Source organism: Mytilus californianus, unplaced genomic scaffold (assembly GCF_021869535.1).
Source record: "Mytilus californianus isolate M0D057914Y unplaced genomic scaffold, xbMytCali1.0.p SCAF_4, whole genome shotgun sequence".
NCBI classification, from domain to species: domain Eukaryota; kingdom Metazoa; phylum Mollusca; class Bivalvia; order Mytilida; family Mytilidae; genus Mytilus; species Mytilus californianus.
The window spans coordinates 37,182,440-37,199,604 of record NW_026262690.1 but is presented as its reverse complement, the minus strand read 5'-3'; the positions used below and the strand labels follow the sequence as shown (position 1 = coordinate 37,199,604).

The window sequence follows — 17,165 nt, the reverse complement described above, 5'->3', positions numbered from 1 at the left end:
AAGGAGAAAAAATTCAAAGAGGTTCGACATAGGCACTACAAAAAGGTCAAATAATCCGAACAAAATTAAGTAAATGAAGTATCAAAAATTGTGTTTATCGATAATGCAAAGCATACTTTCACTGCTTTAGTATATAACCTTATCTCTGACTTAAACCATGTAGCTGCGGATTGTAACATGGGTAACGTGACGAGTGTCACTGCAGGAGCAGGAACTGCTAACTCTTAGTCGATAGTGATTTTTTTTCTTCATTAGTGCCTTTTTTGTCTCTTTTGACCATTGCGTTTTCTGTCTTCCTTCGACTTATCACCACCCTTGCCCTCCCCTTAGCTTCTTCGTATCTGTATCAATTCAGAGACTGACTAGTTCCAGATTCTGACAGGGTGGCGTAGACCCTAATTATAACCCTTAGCCATTTGTTTCATGCTTTTAAATACACGAAGATTTCTTTTCTTTCGGGTGGTTCATGTCTTTATCCTCTAAATCGATTCCCGGTGAGTGCTTGAAAGGAAAATGAATCTAAACATCTTAGTAGTTGTTTCTATAGTTAACTTCAAAGCAGCTTGTAGATAAAATATAAATTATGGAAGAAGTTTTATTCATACGCAAAATGACTAAGAAAATATGTCGATGTCTTAATTGAAGACAAAGCTTGGATATTAAGTTTATAACACTAAGGATGTCCACAGTACAAACATAACAAGTCTATGCCACAGCATCGGTTGACAAAATATTAGTGGTATTAAGACGTTTAGTTTCTATAAATGTTAACAATTCTTATACTACATGTTATTCAATACAATCCCATCGGGTGCCCACTGTCAATAGCACCATAGACTTGTTGGTTCAGTAGCTATTGATTTTGTCATCTAGTTTCAGTACCCGTATATTCTGTCACAGAAATCTCACGGCTAATCAAGAGAATACAAAGTATGTAGTAAACTAAGACTTATAGGATATAGAAGGTAAGTAATTTCAGGATTTTAAAATGTGTGAAGTACATCTCATAATCAAACTGTTCTGATCATCCTGTAACTCAAGTTTATGAAATATGTATGGTTAAGTTGTACGAATTAATTTCTCTGCTGTCAGCCATTTTCGTCGAGGCGTTTTAATGCCTCGTCACCTGACTTTTAATATGGTAAGAAAAATCGAAAGCCATTTGAAAATCTGAATAAAACGTCAAATTCAAATTTCAGGTTATCAATATCATATTTCTCACTTTCAGTCAATTATGCAATGACTAATTATACAAAGTCGGCAATGTTTATACATACAATGATTTAATTATTTACTATCACAGATATATATATATATTTACTATCACATATATATATATATATTTACTATCACATATATATATATATATATATCTGTGATAGATAATTCAGCTGATCTGTAATATTCCATCTTCATGCCTTATATATCATGTACTGTGTTACGACGCTAGATAAAAACTGACGAGGAAAGATAAAACTCGGCCACCGAAAGCTTGATTTATGTCGAGCCTAGGTGGTCGAGTGGTCTAGCGCTTCGGGCATAGTGCAAGGCGATTTGGTGCAACAATATCTCAGTAGCATGAGTTCGAATCCCGGCCAGGGAAGAACAAAAAACTTCCGCAAATTTACAGATCTAACATTGTTGGGCTGTTATTTAGACGAATTATGTATACAGAATGTGTTTTCAGCCTTGTGTCACCATCACTGGTGACCCGATGGATAAAATCTGTCGTAGAGTTGTCACTGGTTCAGACGTACTTTTAATATAATTATTTCTGTGACTGCAAACTACAGTTTTGAATGAAACAGTACTTGAAACGAAATTGTTTGTTGTTTGTTATTGAAAACGGAAACAAATACTGTTTTTTCTGTTTACCAGATATCCTAAGGATCATTCATTCTAAGCTCGGTATTAATGAGGGGCCTGATGGGTTATTTTTGTTCTTCGTGATCGGCGCATTTTCGCTATACTATAATTTAAGTATAAACTCTATACTATAATTTAAGTATAAACACATATATAAGAAAAAAAAATGTAATTGTGCACCTACATTAACCCTTTAAAGCCTATAGAAAAAGAAATAATCGATTCAAATATACCAACTTGACAATTTTTATCTTCTCTAATAATGCGCTCCATTCCTTTTCTTCAATTTCAACTGGATATAATAGAGGTATACAATCTATTAAAAAATCGAGTCTAGGTCTATAAATGTATAGAATGTATGTGAAAAAGTGATAAAAAAATATGCATTTTTCATTTTAAATTGCGATCTCTCGAAAATACTTACACAGAATTCTGTTAAAAAAATATATATATTATTGCTATACATATTTCCGTCTTAAGTGATTGATGTATGAAAAATAAAAATTAAAAACGATTTTGCCCGTTTTTCACGCTGCATTTAAGACTAATTGATTTCTACTTTAAAAAAAATGGAATCCGGTGTATTTTTTCGAAAAGTGTTGACACGACTGATGCCACCTGTGCAGCACGATCTGCCTACCCTTCCGGAGCACCTGAGATCACCCCCAGATTTTGGTGGGGTTTGTGTTGCTCAGTCTTCAGTTTTCTATGTTGTGTTTTGTGTACTGTTGTTTGTCTGTTGGTCTTTTTCTTTTTTAGCCATGGCGTTGTCAGTTTATTTTCTTTTTATTTTATTCGGCTTTTGAGTTTGAATGTCCCTTTGGTATCTTTCGACTTTCTTTTAGATTTCTTTTTTTTCCCTCAAACATGCGAAATTAAACTGAAATATCTAGAAAAGTAAGCCAGGGCGTCATGTTTTTGTTTGTTTTAATAGCGGAATCGAATCAAAGGACTAATAATGTGAAACACTTGAAAATATTACGTAAAAATACCCTTTGAATGAGTTATTAAAGAAATGTTTTGGTTTTGGCAATATTGTTTCCTATTTTTCGCTGCATTGGAAATTTGTCGGGAGATGTAAAACTTTCACGAACGCTTAGAAGTGATTTCCCGCAAGATACGAGGAGACAAGTAGAGAGGCACATTTTCAGGAACATTTTTTTTTTATTGTTTTCTCTTAAATAAGCTAAGTGAAATTTTATTTTTTATGTATTAATTTAAAAAGCAAATTGATAGCAGTTCTCCCAGTCACCCGAAACTGTATAGACTTTCCATAAAAAAAAATCAAAAAAGTATTGCATCATAGTTTCTTAAAAATCTAGTAAAAAGACTTTAAAAGTAGAGAATAGCTTTTCTTTAAAGTTTGACCTTTCCAGACACATAAATTAGTAAAAATGGTCCTAACCCCTAAGGAAATGTATTATTTCTTATTCATAAAAAACACACCTTCATGTATTTTCTTAATGCTAGTATTTTTCAATTACTTAAGTCAATAAAGTATGAGATATTTTCCAATAATTCCCCTGAAACGTCAATTAAAGAAGTTATTTTATTAACAACGTTGTTTTCTTGCTTATTGAAATTAGTAATCGATGGAAATTAAAATTTAATATATTAACGTCATCATTGTAGAAATCTACTGTGTATTGTTTAGATTGGGTTTTTTTTCTCTCTTGTGACTAGGTACTAGTTTTCATTGGGTTTTTTTTCACAATATAATCAAGCACCAGAAAAAAATAAAACCACTGATGTCTATAGAGTTATGTGCAAACTTCTTACAGGACTTGATCCACAGTCATATTGGCGTTCTACCTTAATCAAATGTATTTTCCTCTGAAACCTCTTGACCACACTCATCCTAAGAATAGCTAACATTTGAAAGAAGCAGCATTATTGTCTTTACTTAAAATAGAAAATAAGTGTGAGGTACACAAGATAAGGGTACATTTTAGGGCCCTTTCAATTCGAAATCGAAAATTATACTATCGAACAACAATAAAAAATTGAGACCTTGTAATTGATATTTGAATATGAGCAACTCATTTACGTAAAAAGATATGTTGCTACATGATGTCTTATACAAGGAATTTTGATGTGAATAAAATATCTTTTATGTGGTAAGGATGTTGCTAACATTTAATTTAACCAAAACCGAAGTGTAAAATTTTGTGTCAAATGTGTCAATATTTTGAATGTTGCAGTAACATCCCAAATGGCATTTAGCAACTCAAATGACCAGACTAAATCATTTCATTCCTCTAACCAAGAGAATTACCATATATTTTATTTCCTTATTTTCACCATATGACCACACACCATATCTAGTTTGGACTGACGGGATAATTAACAGAAATATAATACCTTAATTGTTATGTTTTAAAAATAAAACCGCAAAAAATAACATTGACAATTTTGCACAATCCACAGTTTTGAAAAATGGCTCCGTGACCCATACTTTTTTTTATATTTAAAAAGGATATAAATTTTTAGTAAGTAAACTTCTTGTCCCAAATATGCATGAAATAATTGCCACTGGACGTTAAGCAACCAGCAATCAATCATTGAAGAAAACAAGGAAAAATTCTTTCGTTTTTAATCTTTAATCTGCAATCAACCAACTAATAACAAGGTAAACTAATATATGTTTGCTTTATATGTACTTGTACAAATAAAGTATACTGCTATCCCGCTTCTGTGTTGAGCGAACGGTCGTGTGAAAATAACTGTTACGCAGCAGTCTATTTTTTGGATGTCGATTTCTATAAAGTTAAAGACAACGTCTGGGAATAAAAAATAGAAACATAAAAAGCGTCAAATAGAATTGTAGGTGCTTGTATATAAAGTCTACAAGGTCATGGCGTTTCTCAAACAGTTTATAACTAAATCTGTTGGTTTTGTACTGATTGATAATTGAGTCCGAGAGAACAAGATTTATTTCAGTCTTAGTGTAATCAGCTTTGAACAAACTTTCAGTAACTGCAAATACTCTTATTTCGGTGCTTTGTGTCTATTGTCTAAATGTTAGTTGTTTTTTATTAGTGTCTCGTACCGATCTTTTGAGTTAATCTAATTGCAACTGATTTTTACAGTTTGTTCGTGTGTTGTGCTTTTGCGCCACTGTCCCGGTTTAGTCTTCAGTTTTCTATGTTGTGTTTTGTGTACTGTTGTTTGTCTGTTTGTCTTTTTCTTTTTTAGTCATGGCGTTGTCAGTTTATTTTCGGCTTATGAGTTTGAATGTCCCATTGGTATCTTTCGACTTTCTTTTATATTTCTTTTCCCCCCTCAAACATGCGAAATTTAACTGATATATTTAGAAAAGTAAGCCAGGACGTCATATTTTTGTTTGTTTTAATAACGGAATCGAATCAAAGGACTAAGAATGTGAAACACTTTTGAAAATATTACTAAAAATACCCTTTGAATGAGTTATTAAAGAAATGTTTTGGTTTTGGCAATATTGTTTCCTATTTTTCGCTGCATTTGAAATTTGTTGGGAGATGTAAAACTTTCACGAACGCTTGGAAGTGATTTCCCGCAAGATACGAGGAGACAATTAGAGAGACACATTTTCAGGAACATTTTTTTTTTTAGTTTTCTCTTAAATAAGCTAAGTGACATTTTATTTTTATGTATTAATTTAAAAAGCAAAATGATAGCAGTCATCCCAGTCACCCGAAACTGTATAGACTTTCCATAAAATGTCCTTTAAAAAAATCAAAAAAGTATTGCATCATAGTTTCTTAAAAATCTAGTAAAAAGACTTTAAAAGTAGAGAATAGCTTTTCTTTAAAGTTTGACCTTTCCAGACACATAAATTAATAAAAATGGTCCTAACCCCTATGGAAATGTATTATTTCTTATTCATAAAAAACACCTTCAGGTATTTTCTTAATGCTAGTACTAGTATTTGTCAATTACTTAAGTCAATAAAGTATGAGATATTTTCCAATAATTCCTCTGAAACGTCAATTAAAGAAGTTATTTTATTAACAACGTTGTTTTCTTGCTTATTGAAATTAGTAATCGATGGAAATTAGAATTTAATATATTAACGTCATCATTGTAGAAATCTACTGTGTATTGTTTAGATTGGTTTTTTTTTCTCTCTCTTGTGACTAGGTACTAGCTTTTTTCACAATATAAACTAGCACCAGAAAAAAATAAAACCACTGATGTCTATAGATCTTGCAGGACTTGATCCACAGTCGTATTGGCGTTCTACTTTAATCAAATGTATTTTCCTCTGAAACCTCTTGACCACACTCATCTTAAGAATAGCTAATATTTGAAAGAAGCAGCATTATTGTCTTTACTTAAAATAGAAAATAAGTGTGAGGTACACAAGATAAGGGTACATTTTGGGGCCCTTTCAATTCGAAATCGAAAAGTATACTTATCCATCGAACAATAAAAAATTGAGACCTTGTAATTGATATTTGAATATGAGCAACTTATTTACGTAAAAAGATATGTTGCTACATGATGTCTTATACAAGGAATTTTGATGTGATTAAAATATCTTTTATGTGGTAATGATGTTGCTAACATTTAATTTAACCAAAACCGAAGTGTAAAATTTTGTGTCAAATATGTCAATATTTTTAACGTTGCAGTAACATCCCAAATGGCATTTAGCAACTCAAATGACCAGACTAAATCATTTCATTCCTCTAACCAAGAGAATTACCATATATTTTATTTCCTTATTTTCACCATATGACGACCACACACCATATCTAGTTTGGACTGACGGGATAATTAACAGAAATATAATACCTTAATTGTTATGTTTTAAAAATAAAACCGCAAAAAATAACATTAACAATTTTGCACAATCCACAGTTTTGAAAAAGGCTCCGTGACCCATACTTTTTTTTATATTTAAAAAGGATATAAATTTTTAGTAAGTAAACTTCTTGTCCCAAATATGCATGAAATAATTGCCACTGGACGTTAAGCAACCAGCAATCAATCATTGAAGAAAACAAGGAAAAAATCTTTCGTTTTTAATCTTTAATCTGCAATCAACCAACTAATAACAAGGTAAACAAATATCTGTTTGCTTTATATGTACTTGTACAAATAAAGTATACTGCTATCCCGCTTCTGTGTTGAGCGAACGGTCGTGTGAAAATAACTGTTACGCAGCAGTCTATTTTTTGGATGTCGATTTCTATAAAGTTAAAGACAACGTCTGGGAATAAAAAATAGAAACATAAAAAGCGTCAAATAGAATTGTAGGTGCTTGTATATATAGTCTACAAGGTCATGGCGTTTCTCAAACAGTTTATAACTAAATCTGTTGGTTTTGTACTGATTGATAATTGAGTCCGAGAGAACAAGATTTATTTCAGTCTTAGTGTAATCAGCTTTGAACAAACTTTCAGTAACTGCAAATACTCTTATTTCGGTGCTTTGTGTCTATTGTCTAAATGTTAGTTGTTTTTTATTAGTGTCTCGTACCGATCTTTTGAGTTAATCTAATTGCAACTGATTTTTACAGTTTGTTCGTGTGTTGTGCTTTTGCGCCACTGTCCCGGTTTAGTCTTCAGTTTTCTATGTTGTGTTTTGTGTACTGTTGTTTGTCTGTTTGTCTTTTTCTTTTTTAGTCATGGCGTTGTCAGTTTATTTTCGGCTTATGAGTTTGAATGTCCCATTGGTATCTTTCGACTTTCTTTTATATTTCTTTTCCCCCCTCAAACATGCGAAATTTAACTGATATATTTAGAAAAGTAAGCCAGGACGTCATATTTTTGTTTGTTTTAATAACGGAATCGAATCAAAGGACTAAGAATGTGAAACACTTTTGAAAATATTACTAAAAATACCCTTTGAATGAGTTATTAAAGAAATGTTTTGGTTTTGGCAATATTGTTTCCTATTTTTCGCTGCATTTGAAATTTGTTGGGAGATGTAAAACTTTCACGAACGCTTGGAAGTGATTTCCCGCAAGATACGAGGAGACAATTAGAGAGACACATTTTCAGGAACATTTTTTTTTTTTAGTTTTCTCTTAAATAAGCTAAGTGACATTTTATTTTTATGTATTAATTTAAAAAGCAAAATGATAGCAGTCATCCCAGTCACCCGAAACTGTATAGACTTTCCATAAAATGTCCTTTAAAAAAATCAAAAAAGTATTGCATCATAGTTTCTTAAAAATCTAGTAAAAAGACTTTAAAAGTAGAGAATAGCTTTTCTTTAAAGTTTGACCTTTCCAGACACATAAATTAATAAAAATGGTCCTAACCCCTAAGGAAATGTATTATTTCTTATTCATAAAAAACACCTTCAGGTATTTTCTTAATGCTAGTACTAGTATTTGTCAATTACTCAAGTCAATAAAGTATGAGATATTTTCCAATAATTCCTCTGAAACGTCAATTAAAGAAGTTATTTTATTAACAACGTTGTTTTCTTGCTTATTGAAATTAGTAATCGATGGAAATTAGAATTTAATATATTAACGTCATCATTGTAGAAATCTACTGTGTATTGTTTAGATTGTTTTTTTTCTCTCTCTTGTGACTAGGTACTAGCTTTTTTCACAATATAAACTAGCACCAGAAAAAAATAAAACCACTGATGTCTATAGATCTTGCAGGACTTGATCCACAGTCGTATTGGCGTTCTACTTTAATCAAATGTATTTTCCTCTGAAACCTCTTGACCACACTTATCCTAAGAATAGCTAATATTTGAAAGAAGCAGCATTATTGTCTTTACTTAAAATAGAAAATAAGTGTGAGGTACACAAGATAAGGGTACATTTTGGGGCCCTTTCAATTCGAAATCGAAAAGTATACTTATCCATCGAACAATAAAAAATTGAGACCTTGTAATTGATATTTGAATATGAGCAACTCATTTACGTAAAAAGATATGTTGCTACATGATGTCTTATACAAGGAATTTTGATGTGATTAAAATATCTTTTATGTGGTAAGGATGTTGCTAACATTTAATTTAACCAAAACCGAAGTGTAAAATTTTGTGTCAAATATGTCAATATTTTTAACGTTGCAGTAACATCCCAAATGGCATTTAGCAACTCAAATGACCAGACCAAATCATTTCATTCCTCTAACCAAGAGAATTACCATATATTTTATTTCCTTATTTTCACCATATGACCACACACCATATCTAGTTTGGACTGACGGGATTAATTAACAGAAATATAATACCTTAATTGTTATGTTTTAAAAATAAAACCGCAAAAAATAACATTGACAATTTTGCACAATCCACAGTTTTGAAAAAAGGCTCCGTGACCCATACTTTTTTTTATATTTAAAAAGGATATAAATTTTTAGTAAGTAAACTTCTTGTCCCAAATATGCATGAAATAATTGCCACTGGACGTTAAGCAACCAGCAATCAATCATTGAAGAAAACAAGGAAAAATTCTTTCGTTTTTAATCTTTAATCTGCAATCAACCAACTAATAACAAGGTAAACAAATATCTGTTTGCTTTATATGTACTTGTACAAATAAAGTATACTTCTATCCCGCTTCAGTGTTGAGCGAACGGTCGTGTGAAAATAACTGTTACGCAGCAGTCTATTTTTTGGATGTCGATTTCTATAAAGTTAAAGACAACGTCTGGGAATAAAAAATAGAAACATAAAAAGCGTCAAATAGAAACATTTACTTTAATTGCGTTAATGCAGGCTCATTGATATCTCTGCTGTAGCATTAGGATTTCACAGTTCGTTAGATTTTTCAAAAGTCATCAATAATTGATGTAAATTTAGATCGATTCAAACATCATGCTTTTCTTTTGATAACACGTCAGATATTCTATAGATATATAGACAATTGGAAATGTCATAAAAGATCCATTAAATATATATATATAAATAAGGAGATGTGGTATGATTGCCAATGAGACAACTATCCACCAAAGTTCAAATGAAGTGGATGCAAGCATTGACAGGCAACCGTGCGGCCTTCAATAATTGAGAAAACTCGTACCGTATGGTCGGCTATAAAAGGCACCGATATATAAAAGTGAAATAATTCAATTGAGAAAACTAACGGTCTAATTTGTAACAAAACAATTCAGGTAAAACAAATATGATATACAGCAACAAACGACAACCACTGAATTACAGGCTCCTGACTTGGGACAGGTACATAAAGAATGTGGCAGGGTTAAACATGTATGCTGTCACCAAACCCTCCCCTAACCTAAGACAGTGGTGTAACAGTACAATAAAGAAAAACCTATAAAAATCAGTTGAAAAGGGCTTAACTCATCAGATCGATACAAAAAAAACCGGACGTGGCAGGGAATTTATAAATCCCTCACTACATAAATGACACAAAGTACAGATCTGAGAGTACTCGCAGTTTCTGACAGCTAGTTCAAAGCCAAAAACAACTAATAAATAAATCATGCATCTAGGGCTACAATTTCAATCAGTACACCACCAATATTGAATGGATTTAGCGTAAAGACCGCATTAACAGTAAATTGTATAACTATAGATAAGTGAAAGAGGCCGAAAGTCAAAGCTTTGAATGAGGATCACAATAAGGGAATGAGTAGACAAAAGATATTGCAGTCAAAGAATTCTATTTAAAAACTGTAACTTTGTCTACATATGGGACAACTTTACCATTTTAATTCAAGTCACGGTCAAAATTGTCACCAACGACAAACACAAACCAAAACTATCATTTATCTTCAAAATCATTTATAAGTTTATTCAAGACAAACATAAAAAGAAAAAGGAAAAGGATTTTTCTTTCATTTTGACTGAAGAGGTGAATTTTAAATTTAAAGTTTTATCAAATGTGTATGGTTTTTTTTTTTTATTATTTTCAGTGAAAATGAATCCATTATCTGCTGTGCTTTGGTCGGTATTTGTTCACCAAAGCATTTCTTTTATACTTGGTAAGTAATCATTATTCCTTAAATTCTTTCGTAAAAATGAACCGATCATTGACTTATACCAATCTAAGTGAAACGACCGGGGCTACATAGTGGTCGTTATAAATTTCTCTTCGTCTGTCTTGAGTTCGGTCAGCGTTTCTTGTGTACACAGTCTCAATAAGGAATGACTGGATTTCAGGGAAACGTTCAGTGAATCTTCGAAATATGTAGCATTGTACACCTCTATATCAAAATAATAAAGTGTTGGACATTAAGTTTCTTCAACTCCTACAAAGCTTCTAGTTCCTTTTCAAATACTTTCACAGAATGTTTCTTGCAGGACATGACCTCCTATTTTACGTCCTGGTTCGAATGATTTTCAGTATTCCCCCAGTCAAATACGGACCTTGCCATATCTACAGATTATTGATTATTTTGGGAGGACTGTCTTCCTACTGGCAATATATACTATATATATATACAAGTCTAAATTGATAACAACGTTCAAACCTATGATAGTGTTGGATAAAAACCGCAATTTTTATACGTGTGCATGCAAAACAAATTTCTTGGTAGAGGGTTCTAAATACAGCACAAACAACATTTTCCAAAAGACCAAAAAAGTGAAAAGCATATTTTAACAAAACGTATTTGACTAGCAGGTCGAACAACGGATGTTCTTAAACCCTGCTGACTGCCATGGTGATTGCCAAATAAACGGATCACCAGATGTAACAAAATGGATCTAATACCAAACAGAAAACAACAAACTTGCGGAAAAGTAATAAATATTGCTGTATTTAGACCCCTCTACCAAGATATTTGTTTTGCATGCACAGTACAAATTGCTGTTTTTATCCAACGCAATCATAGATTTGAACGTTGTTTTCAATTTAGACTTGTATATATATATATCCATTTGTTAGATAAATAATCCAGACAAAGTGCATCATTTTTTTTACTATGGTTATACGCATTATTTATTTGGTCATGTGTTAAGAAATAGGCTATACTATTGTTAGAACCTTAAAGTACGCATATGAAGCTGCGATACTGAGAATTTAAAAAAAAAATACATACTTGTTAAAAATGGCCTTGGTGGGAACAAAATGTCCCATCTCAGGGCGATTTAGAGCGCGACACATTATCTGATTTATTATTGAAGACCGTAAGACACTGGATGTTCTGTGTTGTTTGTTAATTGTCCATAGACATATACTAAACGTCTCAATTTATTATTCGTAAAAGTGTTTGAAACCCTTATGGATATGTTTTTTTCATAAATAAAAGTAGTTCTATAAAACTTAGAATATGTGGAATGATTGCCACTAGAGACCAAATGAAGTAGAAGCAACTATAGGTCACTGTACGGCATTCAACAATGAGAAAAACCCATACCGCATACCAAGTTATAAAAGGCCCCGAAATGACAAATGTAAAACAATTCAAACGAGAAAACTAACGGCCTGATTTGCGTACTAAACAATAAACAAAAACAAATCAATAGACAAAAAAACAAATATGATAAACAGCAACAAACGACAACCAGCCCAGATATGTTTATCTAAAGTATTATCAACAACACCAATTTTATGTTTAAAAAACTAATGTTTTAAACTTGCTGTATCAGGACTACCAACTAAATATTGAATTAGAGCTATAGTAGTTATGCATGCAATTCTGTGAAGTTATCCAAGTAGAGCTTATGATCAATAAATGCAGCTTCCTACTGTTCATAATAAGTAATTTATATTAACGAAAATACTAAATTCACGTTGAAAATTTAATATGATAGTTTTGAGAAAAAAATCAGTGAAAAATTGATGTTTTGATTGAGACAGCACAAATCAAATAATTGCCGATGCGTAAATACAATACGAATTCTGTCTGGTTGAATATGGGTTAAAGAAACCGAAAACTTTCAATATAGTAAGCGAACATTAATAATTAACAAAGATATTATCGATAATGCACCGAACTTAGAAACTACAATTTCTTAAGATTAGCTATGAATTAGTGCAAGTTTTCTCTACATCGAGGTGTACTTTCTATGACGTCTTTTATTACGTAATCATGTATATTATTTACAAAATAGAGGTTGAATATCATAATCCATTTTGAGATTTGAGTCAGTCGACCACATATATATAAAAGGGTTCTTTCAAAGGAACTGTCATATAAGGTCTTAGCATTAATATTCCTATTACAACCAAATGATAAGGGTAGTCTCTTAATCCCTGTCATTATTGTATTTGATATCCTAAATATGATCACCTACACAATAACTGAAAACAAAAAACTTCTCATTAAATAATTTTTTAAGCTTGTCTAGACTTGTTTTGGAAGGAAAGCTTCCTAGATTGCAGATTTTCAAGTTAACATGATTGATTGATTGGTGTTTAAACGCCACTATCACCACTATTGTGCTATTTCGTGGCGGTCTGTTTTTTGGTGGAGGAAGCTTGAGTGCCCGGAGAGAATCACCGACCTTCGGTAGAAAAACTGTCAATCGTAGTCAATTCAGATTTTAGTCTAGCGCACCTCCATATTGACATGTGATGATCTTTCCGCGGAACATAGTTTTTTTTACATTACTGAATAGCAGATCACATATTTATAACGCATGATGTCTTTATAGATCTACGAGCAGACTATAAGACTAAAACAATATTTGACATGTTGGCGATAATTTATATTTCTGTCAAGTAATTTCGACAAAACATGCCCCATAAAACATAAAAATTAATCCTTCGATTCGCAAGTTTAAAAAAAAACACGTTTTACTTTCGATGAAAGAAATGTAAAAATGTTGGATTACCATTTTAATTTTCGGTAAAGAAAAAACACACAAACAGGGCCACATATTTTCACATTTTTAAAATGTATTTTTGTTCAGATCTGACTTGGCATTTTTTAACGTCAGCATATAAAAAAATACTAGCGGTTACAAAACAAAACAGCATGCGATAAAGTAGTAAACTAACATTTACCAGATAGGAACGATTAAATTATAAGGCAATTACATTTTGATTTAGCCCGACTTGTTTTTGGTACGTTTTTTTTTTTTCATTATTGGTAACTGCTTGCTAAAGACGAAATTTTATAGAAATTAGACATATGTATTTATATTAGGCAGTGTGTGCGTTTTTTTAATTTGTTTTGCGTAAAGTTAAAAGTTCAAACCCAATAGTCTGCCAAGAAGAAAAATACACACAAAAAAAAAAAAAAAAAGCCTGGACCCCCCCCCCCCCCCTAATGGAGTTTCAAATATAATAAATGCATAGACGTTTTACAAATATCACTCCAAACGTTGGCCTGCAGTCACCCTTTTTTCAAAATCCTGGATCCGCACATGCATCCATAATGAACTAAACAAGCATACACCAATTTTTAACACCACATCATAATTGTGCAAAAACTTTAGCCTAGCAAACTACACATTAGCATATAATATGTTTGATAAAAAAATTGATTAGGGACAAACATGAATGTACCCTTAATTTTTTTTTTTTTTATTTTCCAAAGATTTCCTAAACTTTTCTGTGTTTGTTTTTTTGTTGTTTTTTTGTTGTTTTTTTTTTTATCTCAGACCAACAGACCATCAAAACCCACCTGCAAGCAAACAACAAACACAGGAAATAATCTAAATTCACTAGAAGAAAAAAATTTATATGTCTATATAATTTATATGTTGCAGCTGAGCCAATTGCATCAAATTTAGGATGGGCAGGAAGACGACTTCTAAATTCTACTATAGAGCCAGAAAAGTCAATTTTTGACAAAATAAAAGAGTTTTATGATGACCCGAACAATCTTGCTATGTGGGGTGTACTACCCCTTATCGTGCTTGTTTATGGGGGATTTTGTGTAATTTACTGCGTCTGCAAGGGATATGATGACTGTAAGAAGAAGAAAAATAAGAAGGCTAAAAAGAAAAGACTACTTGATGATGAAGACGATGAACTTATTACAGCAAACAACAGTGGCGAACATAACAATAACTTTAATGATACGAAATACGAAAATGGGAGAAGTGCAACACGTGCTGCAATGGCAGCTACTTTTGCTGCTAAAAACCAGAGTAACCAAGCTCAAGGTAGAAAACAAGCAACATCTACTTCGGATGTCAAACTTGCAGTAGAAAGAGAAAATAGCACTCCGTTACCATGGGCGATACCTGACGAGGACTCCTTGTATCCCACAAAAGACAAAGGACATCCACCTCCACCACCAGCTCCGGCTCAGGAACAGAAATTGAACATAAAGCCACTCTCGATCAAACAACCGACTGACAAGCAGCCATACAAACCACCAAACCGGAAACCACATCCTGACATGCATATGCCACCAAGTCCACCACCCCCGTATGATTTTGGACGCCGAGACTCAGTCGAAGAAATTTCTATGAATCCTCGAAAAATCCACGCAGTGTCTAACAGATCGAATGACCCGAGAAAAGCAATGAATGCGATGGAGCAATATGCTTTGGCAAGGCAAGCCGCTCAATTGTTACGTGTTGACAATGGTCAGCCGGGCCAACCAGGCTACAAGAAACCGAAACGTTTAGTTTTTGTTGCTGAATAACTTTTCTCATCTTTGTTCTTTAATGCTGAAACATTTTATTCAAACGAACTCTGTTATGGTCTTTTCAATGAAAAAAAAAGAAGTCAACAAATACTTATTACGAGACTTATCCGTAAATTCTTACGAGACTTATCCGTAACTTCTTACGAGACTTATCCGTAACTTCTTACGAGACTAATCCGTAACTTCTTACGAGACTTATCCGTAACTTTTTACGAGACTTATCCGTAACTTCTTACGAGACTTATCCGTATCTTCTTACAAGAATAATCCGTAACTTCTTACTAGACTTATCCGTAACTTCTTACGAGACTTATCCGTAACTTCTTACGAGACTTATCCGTAACTTCTTACTAGACCTATCAATGTCTTATTACGAGACTTATCCGTAAATTATTACGAGACTTATCTGTAACTTCTTACGAGACTTATCCGTAACTTCTTACAGAGATGAAACCGAGTTAAGATTTAACAGATTGATTTTGTATAAATGTAAATGTAAATTACCTTGTTATGGATGAAAATTATAATCTAATTCGTCAATATTGTGGTATGCAATTTTATATATAAAAAAGATAGACATTCGTACGTAGAGGTATTTCAACATGGTCAAAAATAAATTATGTTAATGGTTTTTAGTACAAAATTGTTATGATCTGTTCACTCCTATATAAACTTACATGTACATTTTAGATTTTTTCTTTTATATATCTAATACTCCGTTCACTTTATGTCATTTTAATCTGGATTCACGTTTGTCCTCGATATGTCACCAGACCAGTAGTAAAAAAAAAGTTGAATTATTTGAAACGTTACAGTTTTTCTACCCCAGGCATAGATGCCTTAATCGTATTTTTGGAATATTTTGTTTTCAATTCTCTTAAACTTCGTATTTGATTCGAGTTCCACTGACGAGTCTAATTTAGACGAAATGTTCGTCTTGCGTACCAAATTATAAGCCTGGTATCTTTGATAGTTTTTATTCGAGCATAATTATTTTATGCAAGTTAAGTTTGGGTAGTGTGGACGTCTTAACCAGGGGCGAGCTCGGATTTAAATGACCCTTAATTTTAGGTGAAGTTAATTTGGGGCAAACCCGGTTTAATTGCTTCGCATTCTCTGTGTAACGATAAAGTGGAGTTAATGTTGAAATCGTGACACGTGACGTTTGCTGCAGCATATCTTAATCAGAAAATCTGTATAATGGACGAATCACCAAAATGTGTAGTAAGCAACAACAAAAAAAGAATAAGATTTTGAAACAATCTATTATAATGCAAAGAATACAAACAAATCCATTGAACAACCTGCAGAATTTTGAGGAACGCAACACATGTGTCGGTTTTTTGTTGATGGGGAAAACCTAAAGAAGGGGTAATTTTAACAAAAGATAACTCTCCCGGGTATGAGGCGGGGCAGATTATATAATTTTAATGTGAACATTGCATAAATGTAGATAAATTGAAGTGAATGTTATAGAGACTGCTTAATATTCAGTAAATGTTATGTTGTTTGGTCAAAAGTGTTACTTTGCTATAGAAATATTTTATTATTATAGACAGAAGGTTAGGGAACTACCATTTGATTTTTATGGGGGGGGGGGGGGGGAGGGGGGGGGGGGGGGGGGGCTAGGATGAAAAATTCTGTCCTGCCTTTTTATTTTTCCCTCTATTCGGTCCTGCCTTTTTATTTTTCATTCTATTCGGTCCTGCCTTTTTTTTTTTAGTTTATCCTGACTTTTTTATTTAACTAAATTGTCATCCTGCTTTTTTTTTGCAAATAATCTCATCCTGCCTTTTTTTTTACTCAAAACTCCTGTCCTGCCTATTTTTT

General features: G+C 32.5%; 1 protein-coding gene across 1 annotated transcript; it reads left to right on the top strand.

Moving 5' to 3' along the window:
- Window positions 1–875: 875 nt before the first annotated feature.
- On the top strand, window positions 876–16,019 carry LOC127698294 (uncharacterized). The gene is made up of 3 exons (XM_052201690.1): window positions 876–930; window positions 10,701–10,769; window positions 14,446–16,019. Coding segments are annotated over exons 1-3 (957 nt in total). The 5' UTR covers window positions 876–929; the 3' UTR covers window positions 15,333–16,019.
- The last annotated feature ends 1,146 nt before the right edge of the window (window positions 16,020–17,165 follow it).